The sequence below is a fragment of the Rattus norvegicus genome, chromosome 17, assembly GCF_036323735.1.
Source record: "Rattus norvegicus strain BN/NHsdMcwi chromosome 17, GRCr8, whole genome shotgun sequence".
Taxonomy (NCBI): domain Eukaryota; kingdom Metazoa; phylum Chordata; class Mammalia; order Rodentia; family Muridae; genus Rattus; species Rattus norvegicus.
In genome coordinates, this window is record NC_086035.1 from 61,996,940 (window position 1) to 62,020,562 (window position 23,623).

At 44.0% G+C, this 23,623-nt stretch overlaps 1 protein-coding gene across 2 annotated transcripts; it reads left to right on the plus strand.

The window, feature by feature from the left end:
- Positions 1–10,909: 10,909 nt before the first annotated feature.
- Positions 10,910–18,546, plus strand: Fzd8 (frizzled class receptor 8). 2 transcript variants are annotated; one of them, XM_006254142.5, is made up of 2 exons: positions 10,910–11,087; positions 11,884–18,546. In XM_006254142.5, the coding sequence occupies exon 2, from the start codon at positions 13,295–13,297 to the stop codon at positions 15,347–15,349; it is 2,055 nt and encodes a 684-aa protein (XP_006254204.1). In that variant the 5' UTR covers positions 10,910–11,087; positions 11,884–13,294; the 3' UTR covers positions 15,350–18,546. The 2 variants fall into 2 exon arrangements, with proteins under 2 accessions (XP_006254204.1, NP_001037716.1); NM_001044251.2 differs by lacking the exon at positions 10,910–11,087 and having other exon boundaries at positions 13,055–16,040.
- The last annotated feature ends 5,077 nt before the right edge of the window (positions 18,547–23,623 follow it).

Genomic DNA, 23,623 nt, shown 5'->3' on the forward strand with positions numbered 1-23,623 from the left:
GTACCAATACCACTTGGTATTTATCACTATTGCTCTATAGTGCAGCTTGAGGTCAGGGATGGTGATTCCCCCAGAGGTTCCTTTAGTGTTGAGTATAGTTTTCTCTATCCTGACTTTTTTGTTGTTGTTGTTGTTGTTGTTGTTATTCCAAATGAATTGGAAATTGCTCTATGAAGAATTAAGTGGGAATTTTGATGAGGATTGCATTGAATCTATAGATTGCTTTCAGCAAAATGGCCATTTTTACTATATTAATCCTGCCAATCCATGATCATGGGAGATCTTTCCATCTTCTGAGGTCTTCTTCAATTTCTTTCTTCAGAGACTTGAAGTTCTTGTCATACAGATCTTTCACTTCTTTGGTTAGCGTCACACCAAGATATTTTATATTATTATAAAGGGTGTTATTTCCCTAATTTCTTTTTCAGCCCATTTATTCTTTGAATAGAGGAAGGCTACTGATTTGTTAGAGTTAATTTTGTATCCAGTCACTTTGCTGAAGTTGTTTATCAGCTGTAGGAGTTCTCTGGTGGAACCTTTGGAGTCACTTAAGTATATTATCATATCGTCTGCAAATAGTGATAAATTGACTTCTTCCTTCCAAGTTTATATCCCTTTGATCACCATTTGTTGTCTAATTGCTCGGGCTAGAACTTTGAGCACTATATTGAATAGATGGGAAGAGAGTGGACAAACTTGTCTTGCTCCTGATTTTAATTGGACTATTTTGAGGTTCCATTTTTTTGTTGCTGGCTATTGGCTTGCTGTATATTGCTCTTATTATGATTAGGTATGGACCTTAAATTCTTGATTTTTCCAAGACTTTTATCATGAAGTAGTGTTGAATTTTGTCAAATGCTTTTTCAACATCTAATGTTATGGTCATGTGTTTTTTTTTCTTAGAGTTTGCTTATATAGGGGATTACATTGATGGATTTCCATATATTGAACCATCCCTGCATTCCTGGGATGAAGTCTACTTGATCATTATGAATGATCGTGGTGATGTGTTCTTGGATTCTGTTTGCGAGAATTTTGTTGAGTATTTTTGCATTGATATTCATAAGGGAAATTGGTCTCAAATTCTCTTTCTTTGTTGGGTCTCTGTGTGACTTAGGTATAAGCATAATTGTGGCTTTAAAGAATGAATTAGGTAGTGTTCCTTTTGTTTCTATTTTGTGGAATAGTGTGAAGAGTATTGGTATTAGACCTTCTTTGTAGGTCTCATAGAATTGTGTACTGAAAGTATCTGTTTCTGGGCTTTTTTGATTGGGAGACTTTTAATGACTGTTTCTATTTCTTTAGGGGTTATGAGACTGTTTAGATGGTTTATCTGATCCTGATTTAACTTTGGTAACTGATATCTGTCTAGAAAATTGTCCATTTCATCCAGAGTTTTGAGTGTTCTAAGGATAGGCTTTTGTAGTAGGATCTAATAACTTTTTTGAATTTCCACAGTTTCTGTAGTCTCCCTTTTCATTTCTGGTTTTGTTAAATTGAATACTGTCTTTGTGACCTCTGGCGAGTCTGGCCATGGGTTTATCTCTTATTGATTTTCTCAAAGAACCAGTTCCTGGTTTGTTGATTCTTTACATAGCTCTTTTTGTTTCTACTTGGTAGATTTTAGCCTTGAGTTTGATTGTTTCTTGCCATTTACTGCTCTTGGGTGAATTTGCTTTTTTTGTTCTAGAGCTTTCAGGTGTGCTGTCAAGCTGCTAGTGTATGCTCTCTCCTGGTTCCTTTTGAAAGCACTCAGAGGTATGAGTTTTCCTCTTAGCACTGTTTTCATTGTATCCCATAAGTTTGGGAATTTTATACCTTTATTTTCATTAAATTCTAAAAATTCTTTAATTTCCTCCTTTATTTTTCCCCTGACCAAGTTGTCATTGAGTAGAGCGTTGTTCAGCTTCCATGTGTATGTGAGCTTTCTGTTGTTTTTGTTGTTTGTATTGAAGACCAACCTTAGTCCATGGTTGTCTGATAGAATTCATGATATTAACTCAATGTTCTTGTATCTGTTGAGCTTTGTTTTGTGTCCCACTATATGGTCAATTTTTGAGAAGGTAGCATGAGGTGCTGAGAAGAAGGTATATTCTTTTGTTTTAGGATGAAGTGTTTTATAGATATCTGTTAAATTCATTTGGTTCATAATTTCAGATAGTTTCACTGTGTCTCTGTTTAGTTTCTGTTTCCATGATCTCTCCATTAGTAAAAGTGTGGTGTTGAAATCTCCCACTATTATTGTGTAAGGTTCAATGTGTGCTTTGAGCTTTAGTGATGTTTCTTTTACAAATCTGGATGTCCTTGCATTTGGGGAATAGATAATCAGAATCAAGAGTTCATCTTGGTGGATTTTTCCTTCGATGAGTATGTAGTGTTCTGCCCCATCTTTTTTGATAACGTTTGGTTGGATGTCTATTTTATTCAATATTAGAATGGCTACTCTAGTATGTTTCTTGGGACCATTTGCTTGGAAAAAATTTTGCCAGCATTTTAACTTGATGTACTCTCTGTCTTTGTCACTGTTTCCTGTATGCAACAAAATGTTGGGTCCTGTTTATGTCTCCAGTCTGTTAGCCTGTGTCTTATAATGGGGAATTGAGTCCATTGATGTTGATAGATATTAGGGACCAATGATTGTTACTTCCTGTTGTTTTTGTTGATAGAGGTGGGGTTATGTTTATGGTTTTCTCTTCTTTTGGGTTTGTTATGACAAGATTAATTTCTTGCTTTTTCTTGGGTGTAGTTTCCCTCCTTGTGTTGGACTTTTACTTCTGTTATCCATTGTAGGGCTGGATTAGTGGAAAGGTATTGTTTAAATCTGGTTTTGTCTTGGAATACCTTGGTTTCTCTATCTATGGTAATTGAGAGTTTTACTGGGTATAGTAGCCCTGGCTGGCATTTTTGTTCTCTTAGGGTCTGTATGACATCCACTCAAGGTCTTCTGGCTTTTAGCGTCTCTTTTGAGAAGTCTTGTGTAATTCTGATAAGTCTGCCTTTATATATTCCTTGACCTTTTCCCCCATGGTTTTCAATATTCTTTCTTTGCATGTGCATTTGGTGTTTTAATTGTTAAGTGATGGGAGGAATTTCTTTTCTGACCCAGTCTGGTATTCTGTAGGCTTCTTGTATCTTTGTTGACATCTCTTTCTTTAAATTAGGAAAGTTTCCATCTATAATTTTGTTGAATATGTTTGGGGCCCTTGAGTTGGGAATCTTCATTCTCTTCTATACATATTATTTTTCGATTTGGTCTTTTCATTGTGTCCTAGATTTCTTGAATGTTTTGGGTTAGGAGCTTTTTGCTTTTTGTATTTTCTTTGACAGTTGTGTCAATGTTTTCTATGGTATCTTCTGCACCTGAGATTTTCTCTTCTACCTTTTGCATTCTGTTGGTGATACTTGCATCTATGACTCCTGATCTCTTTCCTAGGTTTTCCATCTCTGGAGTTCTCTTATTTTGTGTTTTCTTTAATGTTTCTATTGGGTCCTGCATGGTTTTGTTCAATTTCTTTACCTGATTGATTGTGATTTCATGGATTTCTTTGAAGGATTTATGTGTTTCCTTTTTAAGGGTTTCTATGTCTTTACCTGTCTTGTCCTGTATTTCTTTAAGGGAGTTATTTATGTCCTTCTTAAAGTCCTCTATCATCTTCATATAGATCTGAATATTGCTTTTCAAGTGTGTTGCGGTATTTCTGGATTTCTGTGGTGCAAAAGCTGGATTCTGTTGGTGCCAAGCAGTATGGTTTCTGCGGTTTATATTCTTGTGTTTACCTTTCACCATGTGGTTTCCTCTTGTGTTAACTGGACTTGCTTTCTCTGACTGTAACCTGTTTTTCCTGCAAGCCTGTCATCATGTCACCCTGTGATTCTGTGATCCTGTGATTCAGGGTGTGCTAGAATTCCTGGAGGTCATGTCGAATCTGGGTGTGGGATGAGTGCGTTGGGATCCAGAGCAAAGTCTCCACTCCAGGCACAGGTGCAAACCAGAAGAAGCATGGATATGTGGCTGGATGGGATATCTCTGTCCCTGGGTCACAGAGGTCCTGCTTATACCAGGTATTGGGATGGGGTTTGGGGGTCTCACCTGTGTTCCTGGATGTGTCAGAACACCTGGGATGCCAAGCTGCAACTGGGGTATGTACTTAGTGCTCGGAGATCCAGAGCAGAGGCTCTGCTCCGGGCGCCAAATGTGTTACTTTTAAAAGAGGCCAAGGGACAACAAGAGCCTCTTCCTGCATCTGAACATTGACATGGGATAAGATGAACCTTGACCTTTAGCCACAGTGGAACTATAAGGGATACAAACCAAAGCAGACACTGAAAACATGGAGAGAAAGGGGTTTCAATAACTCAGAATCATGGCCATGGCTGGTCAGGTTGGTGTGCTCTAGAAGTGTTAGACTTTTTGTTTCAAATGCTGACCTGCACAGGCACCAGAGACAAAGCAACCCAGGGCACAGACTCAGCTGGGTGCAAACACAAACGCTCCAGTCCACGGAGAAGCACTGGAATCATATGCATACCCTAGATAAAGGTCAGTTTCTCACTAGCTACTACCTACACACCTAAGCCTTTCCTTCTCTGTGAACTCAACTCTCAGGCCATCTTTGATGCTGCGTTTCATCCTCTCTGAACCTTAATTTCCTTTCTAATAGCTTCCTATGTGAATGATTATCCAACAGCATTTCAGGTTTGTACCTGTGGCACTTCCCCACGAGTTCCATATAAAAGAGAGTGTTATAACCACTTGATACATAGCATAGGGATCACACTGAGTTGGTGTGGCAGTTTTAAAACACAGCTTCTACTTCCACACATCCTGGCATGGTGGCATGTACTTGACATACTACCATTCAGGAGTCTGAGGCAGGAGGATCATGTGTTTGAAGCCAACATGTGCTACAAAGTGCAACCCTCTTTCAAAAAAACCATAGCAAACAAACAATCTAGCCCCTCTTATGTTTGAACATTTTTTTCAACCTTGGGCACATCTACAGCCCTGCTTTTGATTCTAAGAATGATCTGGTGGCTTCAGTTAACAAAAGTTAAGTCATATAAAGGGTGGTGCCAGGGTTAAGGAGATATGTTACCCAGTTAAGAGCTAACCATACAGAAACTTGAGCCTGAGTTTGTTTGAGTCACTCCACATGCCAACCTGAAGAAGGCAACACTCAGATAGTGTGGTGGTTTGAATGAGATGCCCTCCATAGTCTTGGGTATTTGAATGCAAGTCCCCAATTGATGGCACCGTTTAGGTGGTGTTAGGAGATGTGACCCTACTGGAAGAAACATGTCCCTGAGAGTAGCTTACTGTTTCCCACTTGGGGCTCATCAACTTTTGCTCCAGTTATCAAACTTGCAGCCATATTTCCCTGCCATGATAAACTCTCATCCCTGTGGAACCATAAGTAAAATGAAACCTTGCCTTAGCCATGATGCTTTGTCTCAGCAATAGAAAAATAACTAATGCAAATAAATTATGCCACAGGCAGGTAGCATGGACTCCTCTGGGACTGTCTGACCCACATGCTGTTTTCTCTACACCATACATAGTCTTCTTCAGTTACTTTTACTTAGCTTCATAGTTTTGTGTCAATGTGAAATATCAGGGGATGACCTCATGTCCTGGGCAATAGACAGACAGCTTAGAAAAAAAAATGGATGACTGTTCTATCAAGGACACTCCATGCTGGCATCACGGAGAATTTTAAGGTCATTTCTGTGCCTCCCAACTGCAAAGGCAAAACCTCTTTGTCCTTCCCTAGTCCTTGGTTTTGTCAAGAGCCACAGATGCTTAATCAGAAGGACACTTTGGGACAGTGGGCTTGGGTACTCCTATCAAAGCCATAGTCTGACCTTTGGTTATTTCTTTTCTCAAAAAGAAAAATAAAAAAGGTACAAAATAATACATATTAGATGTTAAATACAAGATAATTCTCTCTCTCTCTCTGTGTGTGTGTGTGTGATATGTTAATGTGTGTATGTGTGCGGTGTAAATGTGTATTTGTGTGGTGTGTGAATGTGTGTTTATGTGTGTGGTATAGATGTGTGGTTTTGTGGTGTGTGAAAGTGTATATGTGGTGTGTGAACGTATATGTATGTGTGCGTGTGAATGTGTGTATGTGGTGTGTTAATAAGTATATGTGGTGTGTGAATGAGTGTGTATGTGGTGTGTGAAAATGTGTGTATGTGTGTGGTGTGTGTCAGTGTGTCTACACGTGTGTGCAGCTGTGTGCCCATGTATGCACTGTGGAGGCCAGGGGTTGTCAAGATGTGCTCTTCTTTTCTTTTTAATTGATGAGCTAAAAATCTTTTCACTGAACAAGAAACTCAAGATTTTGGCTAGACTAGCTAATCAGTAAGTCTCTTTGTCTCCAAGCATTGGGATTAGAAGCCTGTGGCAAAACCCAACATTAGATTTTTGTCCAGCATAAAATTTAGATTATTTTTTAACTTTCAAAATGTATTGTTTTAGAATTTCATATATGAATCTGGTGTGTTTTGATCAAATATGCTTCTCACTCTCTACCCTCCAACTTGCCTAATGCTTCCATATATCCATACATCAGCACATTTTTTTTAAATGTAGTGTTGTCGGTACATATATGGTTGTAGGGCTGTTCACAGGAACATGGGCACCAGATTGTTGAGAGAACATTCCTAAACAAAGTTGACTCTTTCTGTTTCTAAGCAGCTAGCCAATAACTCTTCAGATATAGGTAGAATTCATCCACCCCTACCCAACCAGTGATGGGACTTTAGCTGACTTGATCTAGTGTAGGTCCTGTATGTACAGTCACATCCATTATGTGTTTGTGTGTGCAATGTCCCTTTCAGGACCAGAAAATACTATTTTACTACAGTTCTCTATTACCTCTGACCTTATGGTCTTTCTGCCCACTCTTCTGGGATAATCCCGGAGCCTGAGATAGACCATGGGTTAAACAGATGTTCTACTTAGAGATGAGTACTTCACAGTCTCTTATTCTCCTCCCTGAGACACACGACTGTTGGCAGTAGACAGCAGTTAACACAGAGCTCACCACTGGCCAGTCATCTATATTAAATAAACTTCAAAAAGAAAAGCATACTGTTATCAAAGTTTTCTCCAACTTATGCCATTCTTAACTGTGACCCTAAGGGACATGTGCTGGAAGACTAAGGCTGCTGACCAGTGGGGTGTGTGTGTGTGTGTGTGGAGAGAGAGAGAGAGAGAGAGAGAGAGAGAGAGAGAGAGAGACAGAAAGAGGAGGTGGGGAGTGAGTGCATATGCTATTGTGTGTGCACACACACATGCACATGTGAATGCAAGACCCCAATTATGCACACATGCGTGGAGGTCAGTATGAGTGTCTCCTCAATGTCTTTCCACCTTATATTTGAGAATCTCCCACTGAGCCTGGAATTCATCAGATTGGTTGGTCAATGAACTTCAAGGATCCACCCACTTTTGCTCTCCGACTGCCCCTATGTAGCTTTTATATGGGACCTTTCAGACATGTACTTGGGTTCTTACGCTTTTACAGAAGACATTTCACCAACTGAGTCATCTCCCCACCCTTCAAAGCTCATATTTTGATATATAGATGTACATAATATTATACATCTTTTCCCCTTTCTTGTCACCAGATCCCAGTATCACGAGCCACTTGTCAGATTCCTCACTTTCATTCGTCTTGCAGCTAAAATTGGCACTAACACTGGAAGCACAGTACTCTGAGGAAGTTCTTCTGCTTTCAGAGGAGAGTTTTCCTTCCAAGGAGGTGCGCCCTCCCATATCAAGAACCTGTCCTGGCTGTTGTCATTTGAAGTTTAACAATAACCTCCATGGGAAGCCAACAGTGGGATTCCAGGCCTGACATCTGTGAATGACTTAAGAAACCAGTGGTGAGAATCCTCTGTCCATGTTTACTGAAATCTGAACTGCCTTTCTTGTCCAAGTCAGTTTTTATTAGGTCTGCACAGCATCTCAGATCCTCCAAACTAATGCATGGCGCTTTCATAAGATGCACCTAGCTATTCTACCTTCAGTGGCAAAAAAAAAAAAAAAAAAAAAATCATGTGTTGTCTCTTGAGACACATCCTAGAGTGTAAAGTTACTAATTGACAGTGTCAGCCCCATTTCCAAAATGGCGGGTACATGTAGAGTAAGCACTGAGGTTGTGCACCCAGAAATTGACACACTCTTCATATGGACCTTGTCATAGCCAACACGCTGAGAGCGCTTCCTCTTACAGGGCTCTCTCTAGAGGTGGAGAAAATAGAGGGCAAGAAGCCTTAGGAGAGTTTTTGAATATGGAGGAGATAAAAAAATAATTAAGCAATCCTTTTATATTGTCCAGGCTCTTGTTACAGTGACATGAATCTAAGGTTAGCCAGCTTTAAAAAGAGGAAATATTCACTTTGACTAGAGTCAGAGATTCTAGTCCATAACTGGTTGGTACTGATGGTTGGGCTTCTATGGAAAGGTTGCACAGAACAGCATGGAGGATGTGGTAAAAGAGAGCACATCACCGTGGTACAGAAGAGAAAGGAGAGAGAGGAGACACTGGGCTCTCAATATCCTCTTCAAGGCCACACTAACACTAACCTGCTCATACTAGGCCCAGGCCTCCCCTATCTACCAGTAATATCATGGTAGTGTCCAAATGTTTAATGTGCAGGGATCTGGGTACACTGAGGGCCAAACAGCACTCCTGCTCATTTAACCCTAGATTGAGGTAAGACCAGTTCATCCCAATTGTTCGTCTACTTATGGAGGAATGAAGATAGTGTCTTTAGAAAGACATAATTTAAACATACCATGATATCTCCCTATTATATGCTCTGGCAAAATAATGTTTGACCATTTCTTTCTGAAGGAAAGCAAGTTTTCAGAAGAAACAACTGGTGTTAAATATAACCTGAGAAATTGCATTAGCTGTAAAATAGTTTAGCATATACTCTTTGGAACGTATCGTCTTATTGATATATTTAGGCCCCCTCATATGTCAAGATTTGCTTGTGTTTTGATTTATGTTTAAGATAGGGACTCTTGTTACACAAGCCTAGTCTCCAACTGGCTATGCAGTTAAGAATGATCTTGAATTTCTGACCCTTGAGTCCTCCTTACCATACAGGAATGAGCATGACAAGTAGCACGCAGTGGCAGGTGTAGTATAGAGCACATGCATGCTAAGCAAATTTTACATATATATATGTATATATATATATATATAATTTTCTTATGTTGAGGATGCTAGGCAGATGTTCCACCATGAAGCAACATCCTCATATCATTTTCCCAGAAATGCTTATATCAGTAGGACACTCTTGGAAATTTCAAGTGTATTCCATATTTTCTAAGCCTTTCTTCTCCAGATGTAAATGTGTGCCTTTTACTTTTCCTATCATTGAGATATAGAATGTGCCACAAATGGGCATACTTAAGGAACACATGGTTAAAGGGAATTGTGGAGGCCCCTTTTTTCCACTCTTTTGAGGTTTTGCCACATACTCCCTGCAGTTTTATATGGATTTACCATAAAACCGTGGGACAAGAGAACCCTTTCCTCCTTGAATGGGCTGTCTATAGTGTCCAGTATGGATTACGTGGAAACATTTTCTGCTTTGTTTTGAAGTGCTAGAAATTGACCCCAGGAACTTAGGAACTTGTCCCCAAACTACAACCATTGCAATAGTTTGAAAGCTAATGTTACTCTGCTGAAGGACAAGTAACTTTAACTTTCTATTTCCTCTCCAAAAAATATTTCCTACCCTAAAAGGTAGCTAGTTTACTTAAAAAAAAAAAAGTCAGTTTTCTTACACTTATGTGTGTGATGATTTTGGTTTCTTCTTTGGTTTCTTTCTGATTTGGTTTCTACTACCTGAAATAATAAGTAGCCCTTTAATAATAGTATTAAACGTTATTGTTGTATTTTCTCAGAAGTAAGTTTCAGTTAATTTTCACATGTGTCTTGGTGTCTCAAATCAGTCATCTCCAAATACTCCATGGTTTTGGAAAGTCTGAACTTCTGTCTCCTTGTTATTTCATGTGAATTTAATATTCTTACCCAAACTTTCCACATTCCACATCCTCAAGATTTCATTTTGTCTCTAAAAATTTTTAATGCCAATTAAAAGCCAAAATCAACTATTTTCAGCCTCAGTTTTCAAATATCAGTTTGTTTTACCTAACTTTTATACTGTAATTTCAAACTTTAATATCTGACCTTTTCCTACTGAAGAAAAACAGTAAAAACTACCATTTGTGTAGCTTTTAGAAAGTTGGCTCCTCCCACCTGCGGTTTTAGGGGAGGTTGGGAGGCGTCTGGCTTCCCGCCCTGCGCCTCCAACCAGAGGTGCTGCCTCCCCTGATCGCCCAATTACCCCAGGATCAGTGTAGTGCCTGCGCCGCCCTGTAAGGTTGGGGGATGGCCCTGTGCGTACCCAGGAAACGCAGAGAAAGGGTGACTTTACAAGTTTGAACTCACACAATGGAACTCGGAGGAGGGAAGAATCGACTGAAAAGCAAACAACAAAGTAAAAGACCGACTTGGCTTATTCTCCTGGCCGATTTTCTGCTGAATCAGCTAACTTCACGGAAGCATTGAATTCCGGATTCTAAGGAGTTTTAGCTCTTGTTTCCAAGAGTAGGAAGTGTTACTTTCACTATAAGAGACTGCTAAGTAAATGTCAACATTAAAATGATAAATAAATAAATAAATAAAAGATAGTGGTTATCTATTAACCCAGCAATCTTGGATGGGAGAGCAAAAGGCTGCGGGGGGGGGGGGGGGGCGGGCACTAGAGGGGGACCGAAGGGGCGGTGTCCTGTGGGTCACCAGAAGGCACTATTCCTAAGAGGCTGTTGCATTGAACTGCAGCGAAGAGGAGGAAGACAGAGTACTATAACTCACAATACACCATGGTTGCTAATTTTGTTTTGCCACAAGGCTGTTTTAATGACGTTAACTGCTATCTCCCCCACCACCACCATCACCACTCCACTGCCAAAGAACCTGCACAGCCTAGAACGGACCTGCAGTCGCCTCTTCTCTACTCCCTGCCCAACTTTTGTTCTCCAGTTCCACTTGTTCCTGGTATGAAATCTGACAAAAAGCAAAAATCTTGAAACAAAAAGAAAGGGCGGAAGGGAAAGGAAGGGGAAGGAAGGGAAAGGGCGGAGGAGGAGAAGGAGGAAGGGTGCAGAGGAGGGGGCAGGGAGAGAGGGAGGGGGAGGGAAAAACGGAGGGAGAGAGGGAGAGGGACCGAGAGAGGGAGAGGGAAGGAGGAAGGGAGGGTGAGAGTGAGGGAGGGAGAGGGGGAGCAAGGGTGGGAGGGAGAGGCTGGCCACTGGAGTGCCTGCCACCCTAACTATCTGAAATGCTTATTCCCGAGATTACAGTAATTACAGCCGCAGCGTGAGTTCCATACAAGCGCTAAATGAAACAGCACATCAATTAAAAAATAAACACTCCATTCTAGGAGAAAGACAACCCCCTGGGAAGTCCTAACAAGCGCAAATGAACCTGCCAGGCCCTGGCCCCTCACACCCTCCTCCCTACTTAAGGTGGACGCTGAAAGGGCTGGCAGCAGCTGAACGCTCCTCTGGTTCTGGGTGTTGAGTACAGCACGCAGCCCCGCCTCTCACAGCAGAAAGGGAGGCACAGACAAAAACACATGTTAAGTTTTTATGTAGATGAGTGTGTGTATGTCTTAAAAGTAGCACGTGGGTAGGGAATGCAGTGGCAGTAGTCAGTGTGTCTTATTGGTAAGCTTATGTTTGTGTCTGAAAGGATAAACTGATCTACGTCTTTCATATATTTATGTATTTTATCCCATCCAAAAAAATCAACCTCCCAAATGACATCTGGCTTGATCACTCCCGCTTTCTAGGTAAGGAACTGAAGTGCCACAGGTCATGCGGCAATGGACACTTATGTACCACGCTCCTAGCACTCGGAAAGGGCTACCAAGCAGTCTTGGCCAAACCTGGTCATCTAGCCCCAATAGAAGTCTCACTACTATCTCACCAAGTCGCCAAGTCCGAAAAGCCCTCGTTATGAGACTACCAAGAGGAAATCTCTCCCTGAAATGCCCTAGCTCTGGATCTGGACCAGCCTTGGAGCCCTAGCTGTGCTTCCAAGACCATCTAGACCCCGCAGATATTGTCTGTGGAGCAAGAGACTGACTCAGAGAGCCCTGGAAGGTGATTCCAGAGATCTCTCCTGGGAGAGATCCCAGGAGCAGACTCGGAGAAATGCGACCAAGACCTCTGAAGCGCTGAACTCTTTGGGGACAGTCTGAGTAAATGCTCAATCCGTGTGGTCAACCCCATGGTGACCAAAAACAAACTCTCCATCCGCCCAAAGCTAGGAAAGCAGTCCCAAAACTACGGACTTCCTTAAGGAAGGCAGAGCCTTGAGAACGCAGATACTCCGCCCCGTTGCGCAGGGATTGGTGAAGCAGAAGAGGGAGGAGACCAAATGCAGGCTGTATAAATATTCATGAGCCGGCCTGGAGGCGCTAGCTGACTAAAGCCGGGAAGTTAGGCGAAGGGCGCAGCTCCTGTGGAGGAGGAGGAGGCTGGGACTACGGTGCTCAGGTGTCCCCTCTGTCTTTTGCTCTGGATTTGTTTGTCGGTCTAGCAAGAAAGCACGTCCTGCACCCTGCCCGACTGTGGCCAGAACGCGGCTCGGACTTTTGGTGGCTGCAGATGCAAGAGGACCGACGCAGGAGTGAGAAGGCGGCGGCCTGAGCAGCCGAGGGCCCGGAACTCTGGCAGTGGCGGCGCGGCCTGGAACGGACATGAACCCTCGGGGCCCGAAGAGGGGCCGCTAGGTCTGACCCGAGAGTCTAGAGGCCAGACACAGCCATCTTGACTGAAGCCAGAAAGGAAACTTGAGGCGCCCTCTGAGCCTTCGCTGCTGGGAGCCACACGAAGTGTCTGAGCTTGCAGGAGGACCTACAGGAGCTCAGGAGAATGATCCCGGGGGCCACCGCTCCGCTCCGGGAGGGCTGAGTGCGACTCAGAGGGCGCAGGACAGACCCTGTGGAATTGTGGCGCGTCTGCGGTCACCCCAGGAGAGGCGTGGGGGAGGGCCGGACGAGTCCTGCCTAGGTTTCCGACCCTGCTGCCACAGACGCTGCCTGAAAAGGAGATAAATTGTTGGCAGATTCTCCTCTCGGCAGAGAAAAGCCGGACAAGACCTTCTGGTCGCCTGCACTCCCTTTACTCAGGTTCCTCACCGTAGAGCCCTTCTGCGCGGCGCCCGGAGAAGGAGGACTTGGGGTCCCGGCGCTCAGCATGGAGTGGGGTTACCTGTTGGAAGTGACCTCGCTACTAGCCGCCTTGGCGGTGCTACAGCGCTCGAGCGGCGCTGCCGCGGCTTCGGCCAAGGAGCTGGCGTGCCAAGAGATCACAGTGCCGCTGTGCAAGGGCATCGGTTACAACTACACCTACATGCCCAACCAGTTCAACCACGACACGCAAGATGAGGCGGGCCTAGAGGTACACCAGTTCTGGCCGCTGGTGGAGATCCAGTGCTCCCCGGACCTCAAGTTCTTTCTGTGTAGCATGTACACGCCCATCTGCCTGGAGGACTACAAGAAACCTCTGCCGCCTTGCCGCTCTGTGTGTGAACGCGCCAAGGCCGGCTGCGCGCCGCTCATGCGCCAGTACGGCTTTGCCTGGCCTGACCGAATGCGCTGCGATCGGCTGCCGGAGCAGGGCAACCCCGACACTCTGTGCATGGACTACAACCGCACCGACCTCACCACGGCCGCGCCCAGCCCACCGCGCCGCCTGCCGCCGCCGCAGCCTGGCGAGCAGCCGCCCTCCGGCAGCGGCCACAGCCGCCCGCCAGGGGCCAGGCCCCCACATCGTGGCGGCAGCAGTAGGGGCAGCGGGGACACGGCGGCTGCGCCCCCCTCTCGCGGCGGGAAGGCGAGGCCCCCTGGTGGCGGCGCCGCTCCCTGCGAGCCCGGGTGCCAGTGCCGCGCGCCCATGGTGAGTGTGTCCAGCGAACGCCACCCGCTCTACAACCGCGTCAAGACCGGCCAGATCGCCAACTGTGCGCTGCCCTGCCACAACCCCTTCTTTAGCCAGGATGAGCGCGCCTTCACTGTCTTCTGGATCGGCTTGTGGTCGGTGCTCTGCTTCGTCTCCACCTTCGCCACTGTCTCTACCTTCCTCATCGATATGGAGCGCTTTAAGTACCCGGAACGGCCCATTATATTCCTCTCTGCCTGCTACCTCTTCGTGTCTGTCGGGTACCTGGTGCGCCTGGTGGCTGGACACGAGAAAGTGGCCTGCAGCGGCGGCGCGCCGGGTGCAGGAGGAGCTGGGGGTGCTGGCGGCGCGGCGACCGCTGGCGCGGGGGCGGCGGGAGCGGGGGCGAGCAGCCCGGGCGCGCGCGGCGAGTACGAGGAGCTGGGTGCAGTGGAGCAGCACGTGCGCTATGAGACCACTGGCCCCGCGCTGTGCACGGTAGTCTTCCTCCTTGTCTACTTTTTTGGCATGGCTAGCTCCATCTGGTGGGTAATCCTGTCTCTCACGTGGTTCTTGGCGGCTGGTATGAAATGGGGCAACGAGGCCATAGCAGGCTACTCGCAATACTTCCACCTTGCCGCGTGGCTCGTGCCCAGCGTCAAGTCCATAGCGGTGCTGGCGCTCAGCTCCGTGGACGGCGACCCGGTGGCGGGCATCTGCTACGTGGGCAACCAGAGCCTTGACAACCTACGCGGCTTTGTACTGGCGCCACTGGTCATCTACCTCTTCATTGGGACTATGTTTCTGTTAGCTGGCTTCGTGTCGCTGTTCCGAATCCGCTCAGTCATCAAGCAACAAGGAGGCCCAACCAAGACTCACAAGCTAGAAAAGCTCATGATCCGCTTGGGCCTCTTCACCGTGCTCTACACGGTGCCCGCCGCCGTCGTTGTCGCCTGCCTTTTCTATGAGCAGCACAACCGACCGCGCTGGGAGGCCACGCACAACTGCCCATGCCTTCGCGACCTGCAGCCAGACCAGGCTCGCAGGCCCGACTACGCGGTCTTCATGCTCAAGTACTTCATGTGCCTAGTGGTGGGCATCACATCAGGCGTGTGGGTCTGGTCCGGCAAGACTCTGGAGTCCTGGCGTGCGTTGTGTACTCGCTGCTGCTGGGCCAGCAAGGGCGCTGCAGTTGGCGCGGGCGCCGGAGGCAGCGGCCCTGGGGGCGGTGGCCCCGGGCCCGGTGGGGGTGGGGGGCACGGCGGAGGTGGGGGATCCCTCTACAGCGACGTCAGCACCGGCCTGACGTGGCGGTCTGGCACGGCCAGCTCTGTATCTTACCCTAAGCAAATGCCATTGTCCCAAGTCTGAACCCTGAACGGAAGCCCAGAAGGGGCGGAGAGGGGTGGGGGATGGAGAACCCGAGGGCGGCGAAGGGACCCCAGATCGGCCGGGGTTCCCACCCCTTCACCGTGTTGACTGCTATTAGCATGATAATGAACTCTTAATGGTATCCATTAGCCACAGGGACTTAAATGATTCCCTTAGAACAAAGTACCTGGCATTGAAGCCTCCCAGACCTAGCCCCTCCCCTCCGATGCTCCGGAGCGCCTACCCTAGACAATGGTTTCAGTGGGCTAGCATAGTTGGAACCCTCCTGGATACCCTGGATGAGTCTTGAGGTAATACCACTACAAACTTCACCCAAGGGACTGCTTCACCCTCGACTTCTTCAGCATAAATTCAACCCTTCATACATCCTAGAGGAGGGACAACTGCTACCTTGTGGGACTGCACGGTTTGGGTATTCTTAATGACCAGGCAGATGCCTTAAATAAACAATAAATGTCTTAATTATACACCCCAAGTAAATACGGGTTTCTTACATTAAAGGATGTATTTATATAATTATTTGTTAAGTTGTAAAAAAAAAAAAGGTGTAAATTATGTATATATCCAAAGATATACAATGTGTACATTATTTGTAAAAAGTTTAGAGGCTACCCTGTAAGAACAAATATAAGTATTCTATTTTGTCAATAAAATGACTTTTGATAAATGATTTAAGTACTACCCTGTCCCCCACCTCTTTTGAACTGTTCCCCATATGCTTGCTAAGGACATGTTCCTCACATTGGACATTTTCTGGCTTGCCATTTTGTACTGACTTTAGGCATGGAGACAATTACCTGTTAACCTCTAATTCTTGAACTGTTAGCAAAGTAAATATCATTGTTGAATTGAAATCAAAATCGCGTTTTTGCACTTTCCCCCAAAAATGGTGGTTTTTATGGTCTCTCCTTGCTGGCCTGTGTAGCTCTTCATGATGTGTGTGGGTGGACAATTTGCAAAGGTAGCCATTCCACTTGGCCTGTTTATTTGCTGGTATAATGCCACTTACACTAACAGCAGCCCTATGTGAGTATCTTCAGTCTGTGACTTTGAAAGCCCTGGCCTTTTACAGACCTGACCACACTCAGAAATGTGGAGGTTAGTATTTGAGGCCACAGGTCACCTCTATACTGTAAGTCACTTGACAATATGGTGTAGTAAAGCAGGTGCTGCCTAACAGATTGAACGAATGGGTTAACTTCTTAATAGCATTCCCTGCTTGTGTATTCCAAGTGTGCTGCTTTTCCTGGAGAAAAAAAAAAGCTATTGTTCCTCTGTCAAGACTAAGCTAATTTATTTGAACAGAAGGCTGTTGAATCAGCAGAAGAATGTGCTGGCAATTGTTGAACTTTTTACCTGTCTGCCCAGTGCCTCTGCACATCATTCCTTTAAGAGGAGCTAAATGAATAGGGTTAATCTGTAGGGAACTTAGTCTTTTGAGTTTGGAAAACTTTGATCTTTTCTCCTCTGTGAATGAGCTGTATAGTCTGAAGTTTCTTTCCCTGCTGCCTGGCTCCTCTTGGTGCGGACCAATTGGCCACCGTGGAGCCTTAACGCTCTTCCATTAAAGGGATGTGGGACTTTTACTTTAAAAAGGAGAGGCAGAGAGGGAGAGGAAGACTTGTAACAGTTAGTGAAGACCTGAGGCGCAAGTACGCTCAGCCTTTTCAACAGCTTTCCAGGGCTTTGTTAGCCAGCCTGCAGGCAGCTAGGCCTGGGCTGTACATTATAGAAAAGGCTCTGAATGCCCCACAGGTGGTCTCTGCACATAATCCCCCAATTTAAAGCAGTTTCCTTTGCTGGACAATTGCATTACAAAACTCCCTTCTTTTACACTCCTAATTGAAGCAATGAACTATTATAAACTACAAGTTTTTCTTTAAAAAGAAAAATCCTCAGTGCCTAAATTCTATTGACTAAATGCTGGCAAATTTTCTAAACTGGACCTTTTAAATCACTTGTGGAGAACGCTTCTTCTGCAGATATTTTTCAGATATTTTTATTTCCTAGGCTTTTTAATTTCTGGAAGATTAGCAATAATTTAAAAGTAATTGGTAAGATTGTATGTTCACACTGAAAAGATAGCCCCAGGTCCCTTATTAACCTGTCAATCAAAATAAGAAACTGGCAGCTACCCTGCTAATAACTGGAGTCCAGCATTGTGGATGGGGAGGGACCCTGGGTACCCTTCTTAGATGTTTGTTTCTCTTTGGTTTTCCTTTAGTGACTAAATTCTGAATTAATAAGATGAAAGCTACTTATTTTACAGAAATTCATGAAGAGGCATTTTTAAAAAAAATTTTTTCTATTCCCTTTCAGAGTCACAGTTCGTGCTAACTGAAATTTTAAAATTAGATATATAATGTGAATACATACTATAGTTGTCATGCCAATTTTACCTTCAAAAATCAGGCACCTTGCCAGCAGTTTTATTCGTTAAATAATTACTGGTTTGTGACCTAGGTACATGCGAGCACTCCCACCTAACCCACACTTACAAGTGGGATGCTGAGTGTGTATAAACTGGCCATGAACTCTGTGTATTCAGTAATAAGGTCAAAGTTAGGGGCAAGGCTTTATCACATGTGTGGAAAAGAGCTAAAAGTTGCCGGTTTATGACATTCTCGGTAGCAATTTTTAACCATGATAACTTTGGGGAGTTGTTATTTTGAGTCTTTTACCTCATTAGTATTCCATGCATCCTTGTAAAATGTCATATTTGATAACTTTTACAAGATGGCTGTAATGGTGTACAGCTAAGCAAACTTATAAATAAAAAAAAGAAAAGCACTGTTTCCACTCTGAAGACTCTCAGTGAAAAAGCTGCCTGAAACTGCAATCATCAGAGACTCACTGGGTCAGGGCTGGCACTGAACCACAGTGCTCTTAGTTTTAGAATCTGAAATGTAAATCAAAAGTCGTCAACACCCAAACGAGATCCACAGTTGATTGTATGGGTAGGAAAAGGAAAGAAGAACCCATGTGCATTAGACAAACAGCGGCAGGGTGACTGCCCACATGCCATTTTAACCTATGTAGGCGTGTCCTTGACTACTACATGAAAAAAAAATGTTAAGACTTAGCAAATATTTGAGGGTCGACAATGTGGTTGTTATATGCCTAGAGGATTGAGGTAAAAATAATATAATGTGATTAAAGCAAATAAGAAACCAAAACTTGTTGAAGTCACTTGTGGGAGGAATCTTGCTGAATACTTTCTTTTTGCTTTGTAATAAAGGTAACCTGGAAATACCATGAACAGAAGGTGGGAAAGTTGATAGAAAAGCAGACTTTGTTGCATTCTCACTTCTTAATCTTCTTATTGACCGTGCTGAGGGTACCTGTAACACTTCAAAGTTTGGGGGAAGAAATCTGATTGTTTTATTAAAAGGGATGCACTCCAGCTCATTAAAGAACAGGATCAATTTAAAGAGCCCTTACAAACATTTTGCTGAGGCTCAAAGTAAGGGCCAGGAACCAGGTATCATTTCAAAAGCATGTTATTATACTACCATCTTGTGGTAGAACGAGGTTCCAGAACCTGCCAGAGAGAGCAGTTTCTTCATTTGGTTCATTGATTTGAAAACCTAAGCTAGAGCAAAGCGCTCAGGTATTCCAGTGCTCTCAGAAGGTGCAAAACCCTGGTTTAATCCCCAATATCTTAAAATCTAGGTGTGGTAGTACATATCTGTGACCCTATCACTCAGTGAAAGAGTCAGGAGTTCAAGGTCATCATCTACAAGTAAAGTTTGAAATCAAACCTGGGCTAGGGACTGAGAAAATCTTCAGGGTGCTGGCTCTGTTTCTCAGAAGACTTCACACATTTGTACTCTTAATTCTTTAATCATCTTCTTAAGAAAAACACCATAGACTTGCCTCAGTGTAAGGTGGCACAAACATCCCTGCTACAGTTACAATTTTATTAACCTCAATTGAATTAGGGTTTCCTATGTTGAAGTCCAAAAAATTATCCTCTAAAAAAATAGTATTTTGCATTATTTTTTGAGGAATGCCAATGTATCAGATATGTAATGCCCCACTATCAGGGCAAAAGGATATAGTTGACTTGCTTCGTGAATGTATTATTTTGCACTTTCCTGGGATATAAGCGGATCTGCTGGTTCATGGGATGTTCCTCAGAGCCACAGAAGGATGCACTCAGTTGTCATCCACAGGAAACATACCAAGGGGAAGACACTACCCTGAAAAAGGACATTAGCGAAGGGTGAGCAATTGCTTTGGCTTGCTCTAGCCAAAGGATGTATGCGTGACTAGGCCTGTGTAGGACTAGATAGAAGATCACAGCCTCAAAACCCACATATGATCATTTATTTTCCCTGAGAAGTAGAATAGCTTCTGAGGATGGGAGGAGTCACGGCCCAAGACTATTCCAGAGTCATAGAATCAGAGTTGAGAGATTTGGGGAACTGCTCAGAAATCATGGTGTGCCTTGACCTTGATTTCAGTATCCCAGTGATGGCAGTAGAAGGGGTGCTAAACATCATGGACCCACAGAACTCTGTTTATACTTGACTCCAAAGAAGCTGGAATGAAAGCAGCCACTCAAGTGTCAGTGCATATCACGGGCTGGGAAGACATCTTAGCTGTTTTTCTATTAAATGGCAAAACATCGGAACCAAGGTAACTTACAAAGAAAGCATTTAATTGGGGGCTCACGGTTCTAGAATCCATGACCATTTTGGTGGGTGCCCGGCAGCAGGCAAGAAGGCATGACACTAGAGTGGTAGCTGAGAGCTTACATCTAATCCACAAACACCAGGCAGAGAGAGAAACCTGAGAATGGCCAGTGCATTGGAAACATCAAGCCCCACCCGCAGTGCCATACCTTCTCCAACAGTGCCACATGTTCCTGACCCTTTCCAAATATTTTCACCAGCTCAAACAAATGAGCCTACTGGAGCCCTTCTCGTTCAAACTACCACAGAAGGCCTGCTACACATGTAAGATCACTCCATCCAGAGCAGGGCTGGGCCTAGAATTCACTAGGACTGCTTACCTTTTCTGTTACCACAGTTCCACTCTTCTGCACAAAGCTCACTTCTATGGGCGGCCATATCTAAAGACTCACCCCTCCTGTTCCCAGTATATCTCATTAGGGTCACACTTGGTCTACAAGGTCTTGTCAGAAAGGCTTGACTCTTGGGCCATTGGCTGACTAAGAGCATTCTCTGAGTCCTCATAACTCACATTCACAATCATACTGTCACCGTCAATGAAGACCTCACTGGCGAGAGAAGCCAGCTGTGGAAAAGACTACCCTACCCATCAGAGTCCTGGTCCCTTCAGAAAGGGCCTCAGTTGACCAGGGAAGACAGTGAAAACAAACCCCTCCTCTTTGGTAAACAGGGTTTGGGGGGTGGGGAGGTAAGGTATAAAGGCCTCTGCAATGCCAGGGACCCAACATAAAGGAAACAGCTAGAACAGGAGGCCATGCAGCAGCCCTCCACAAGCTGCTGTTCAGGGAGATTGGTGGTACCCAGAAAGCACAAATGCTAGCTAGAGAAACATGGAAGGCAAAAGAGTGCAGAGAAAGTGCCAGGACAGGTAGAATGAGTTACCAACATTGGTTCCCAAGCCTTTGGGACAGCCACTATTTACATTATTTTGTTTAACCCTCTAGGGAATTATACACTAAATTAGAAAACCATTGTCTGCTGTTTTGCTCCCATAAAACCTGTTCCTAACTGCTCCATGCCCCGGTGGTGGCTTCTACTTCTGCTCACTTGTCAAAAGCCCTTGGAGCATTTTTTAAATGGTAAAGCCAAATCCCAGGGTGGTGGCACATTGCCTGTAATCCCAGCAGTTAGAATACTGAGTCTGAAGGAGCACAAAGTTGAGGATAGCCTAGAATGCTCAAAAGACTAAAAGCAGTCCTGTTTATGTAGTTGAGTGTGTATAGTATAAGTCTAACACACACACATATGCTGAGAGGGTTTGATCTTGGCATATATGTATAGCCCCAGCACTCAGAAGGTAGAGTCAGGAAAATCAGAAGTTCAGGGATATCCTTTCTCAAAGTAGACAAACAAAAAGTCCAAAACAAACCCTACTACTATCTAACTATATCCCAGACTAAAAGATTTAGAGATTAATTTTAGGGATTCCATCCAAGAATTAAACTTTTTAAAAAAAAAACCTACTTTTGGAATCTCTGATGAAAATCAGTAGGTATGAATGAATATGTCATCTTCTCAAATAAAATAAATATGCAAAAACAGATTATCAGCTAGGTGTGGTAGTGCATATCTTCAGTTCCAGTACTTAAGAGGTAAAGACAAGTGGATCTCTCTGGATTCAAAGCCAGCCTAGCCTACATATGAAATCCAGACCAACCAGAGCTACATGCTGAGAATGAGTCTCCTGAAAGAAGAAGAAAAAGAAAAAAGAAATTATCAATCACTTTCTTTCAACCTGACTACTTAGTATTTTTCTAATTTTACTAATATTTTTCCTGTCACTGAGAATTTTTAAAACTTATTAGCATATATTAATTATATATGATCAGTTTCATTACATATTTTCATAAACGTAAATAATATATTTTGATCAAATTTCTCAGAAATCATCCTTACCCTTTTCTGTCTCTCACGTCTGGGGTAAAATTTGGGAGAAAACAGGAGTGCCCCCATCTGGTACAAAGGTGGAATGTTAGGCTTTGCTGTTAGTATTCACTACTGTAGAATTAGGGTATTTCCCACCTGTAATAAAACAAACCATTATGTACACAGGGCACATGATTTGTAACTTCTTAGACTTTCGAGCCTATGAGTCACCAGCAAATTAAATATGGTAATTAGCAAAAGTAAGAAGTATCCCTTTATATTTAGTAAATTTTTTTACTGAGACCAGCTCAGGCAGAAGTGATGATCAGGACTGTGGTAAAAGCTTGGTCTCCACTGTAGTACTAAAGGAAGTACTAAAAGCTACTGAAAGATCTTGAGGTCTGTTTTATCCCCCCTTCTAAGTAAGAATCAAGCAGCCTTTCTTGGGTTTCCCTTCTTGTTTAGTTTCTTTGGGTGTGTGGAATGTAGAGTGGCTATCCTGTATTTTATGACTAATATCCACTTATAAGTGAGAACATACCATATATGCCCTTTTGGGTCTGGGTTACCTCATTCAGGATTATATTTTCAAGTTCTGTCCACTTGCCTGCAAAACTCATGGTGTCTTTGTTTTTAATAGTTGAACAGTATTCCATTGTGTAGGTGTACCACATTTTCTATATCCATTCTTCAGTTGAGTGACATCTAGATCATTTCCGATTTCTGACTATTTTAAATAAAAGCTGCGATGAGCAAAGTTGAGCGAGTGTATTTGTGGGATGGTGGAGTAGCATAGCTGGATCTTGAGGTGGAACTATTTCCAGTTTTCTGTAGGGAGGGATCTGGGAAGGAGAGAATATTAAGAGGGGAATGGGGTTGTTGGGGTTCAGGATCAGGTGTGGGCAGGGACAGGAGAGATGACCAAATGGCCATGAGAGTGAATGGAAATCTGCAACTGACAGGGTGGGAAGTTGAGGGGCATCTCAAAGGACTTGACAGAGACCTGGGATAGGGGAGGCACTCAAGAGTCAGTGACAGGGATTTTAGCTGTGGCTAACAGCAGTGGAGAAATGGAACCTTAAGAGGCCACCTGTTGCAGTAAATATTAAAACCAAAACCAAAAAACAAGCTAATGCTGGCTGTGTTCTAGTAGTGGTTCCCCCACTGCCGTGGTCCTCCTGCAGTGGTCACCCAACTCACAGTTTGCTTGCTGCAGAACCTGTTCACATTCCTAGTTATCCGCCCCCTGTGGCTAGATGTCTCAAATCCCCTTAACCTAGTAAAATCAAAACTCTAGAGGCTTGTAATTTATCAGTCAGATTTATATTAGTAAAGTCTCAACCCTCAAAACACCCACACAATGAACTCAGAGTCAATTGATATTGATACAAGCTGCCCACCAAGATTGGACAAATTGTCCTATACTATTCTTTCCCTTTTAGGATATTCATAGCTAACTGTGGCTATTTAATGCCATGTGGATCAGATTCGTCCTCTCCTTCCTCCATCTTCTCTGTCCTTCTCTCTTCTCTGTCCCTATCTGTCCATCTCTAAAACTCTTAATCTGCTTTCTTTTTCCACTGCCCAATCACAATCTCTAGCTTTATCTTGTGCCTGCCCTCACCTCACAGCCACCTCCCGTAGTCAGGTAGGAACCCCAGTGGAGCCATAAGGACACTAACTAACCCTT

Excerpts from the sequence above, each read along its gene's own strand:
- Fzd8 (XM_006254142.5), top strand. The coding sequence starts at position 13,295 with ATGGAGTGGGGTTACCTGTTGGAAGTGACCTCGCTACTAGCCGCCTTG.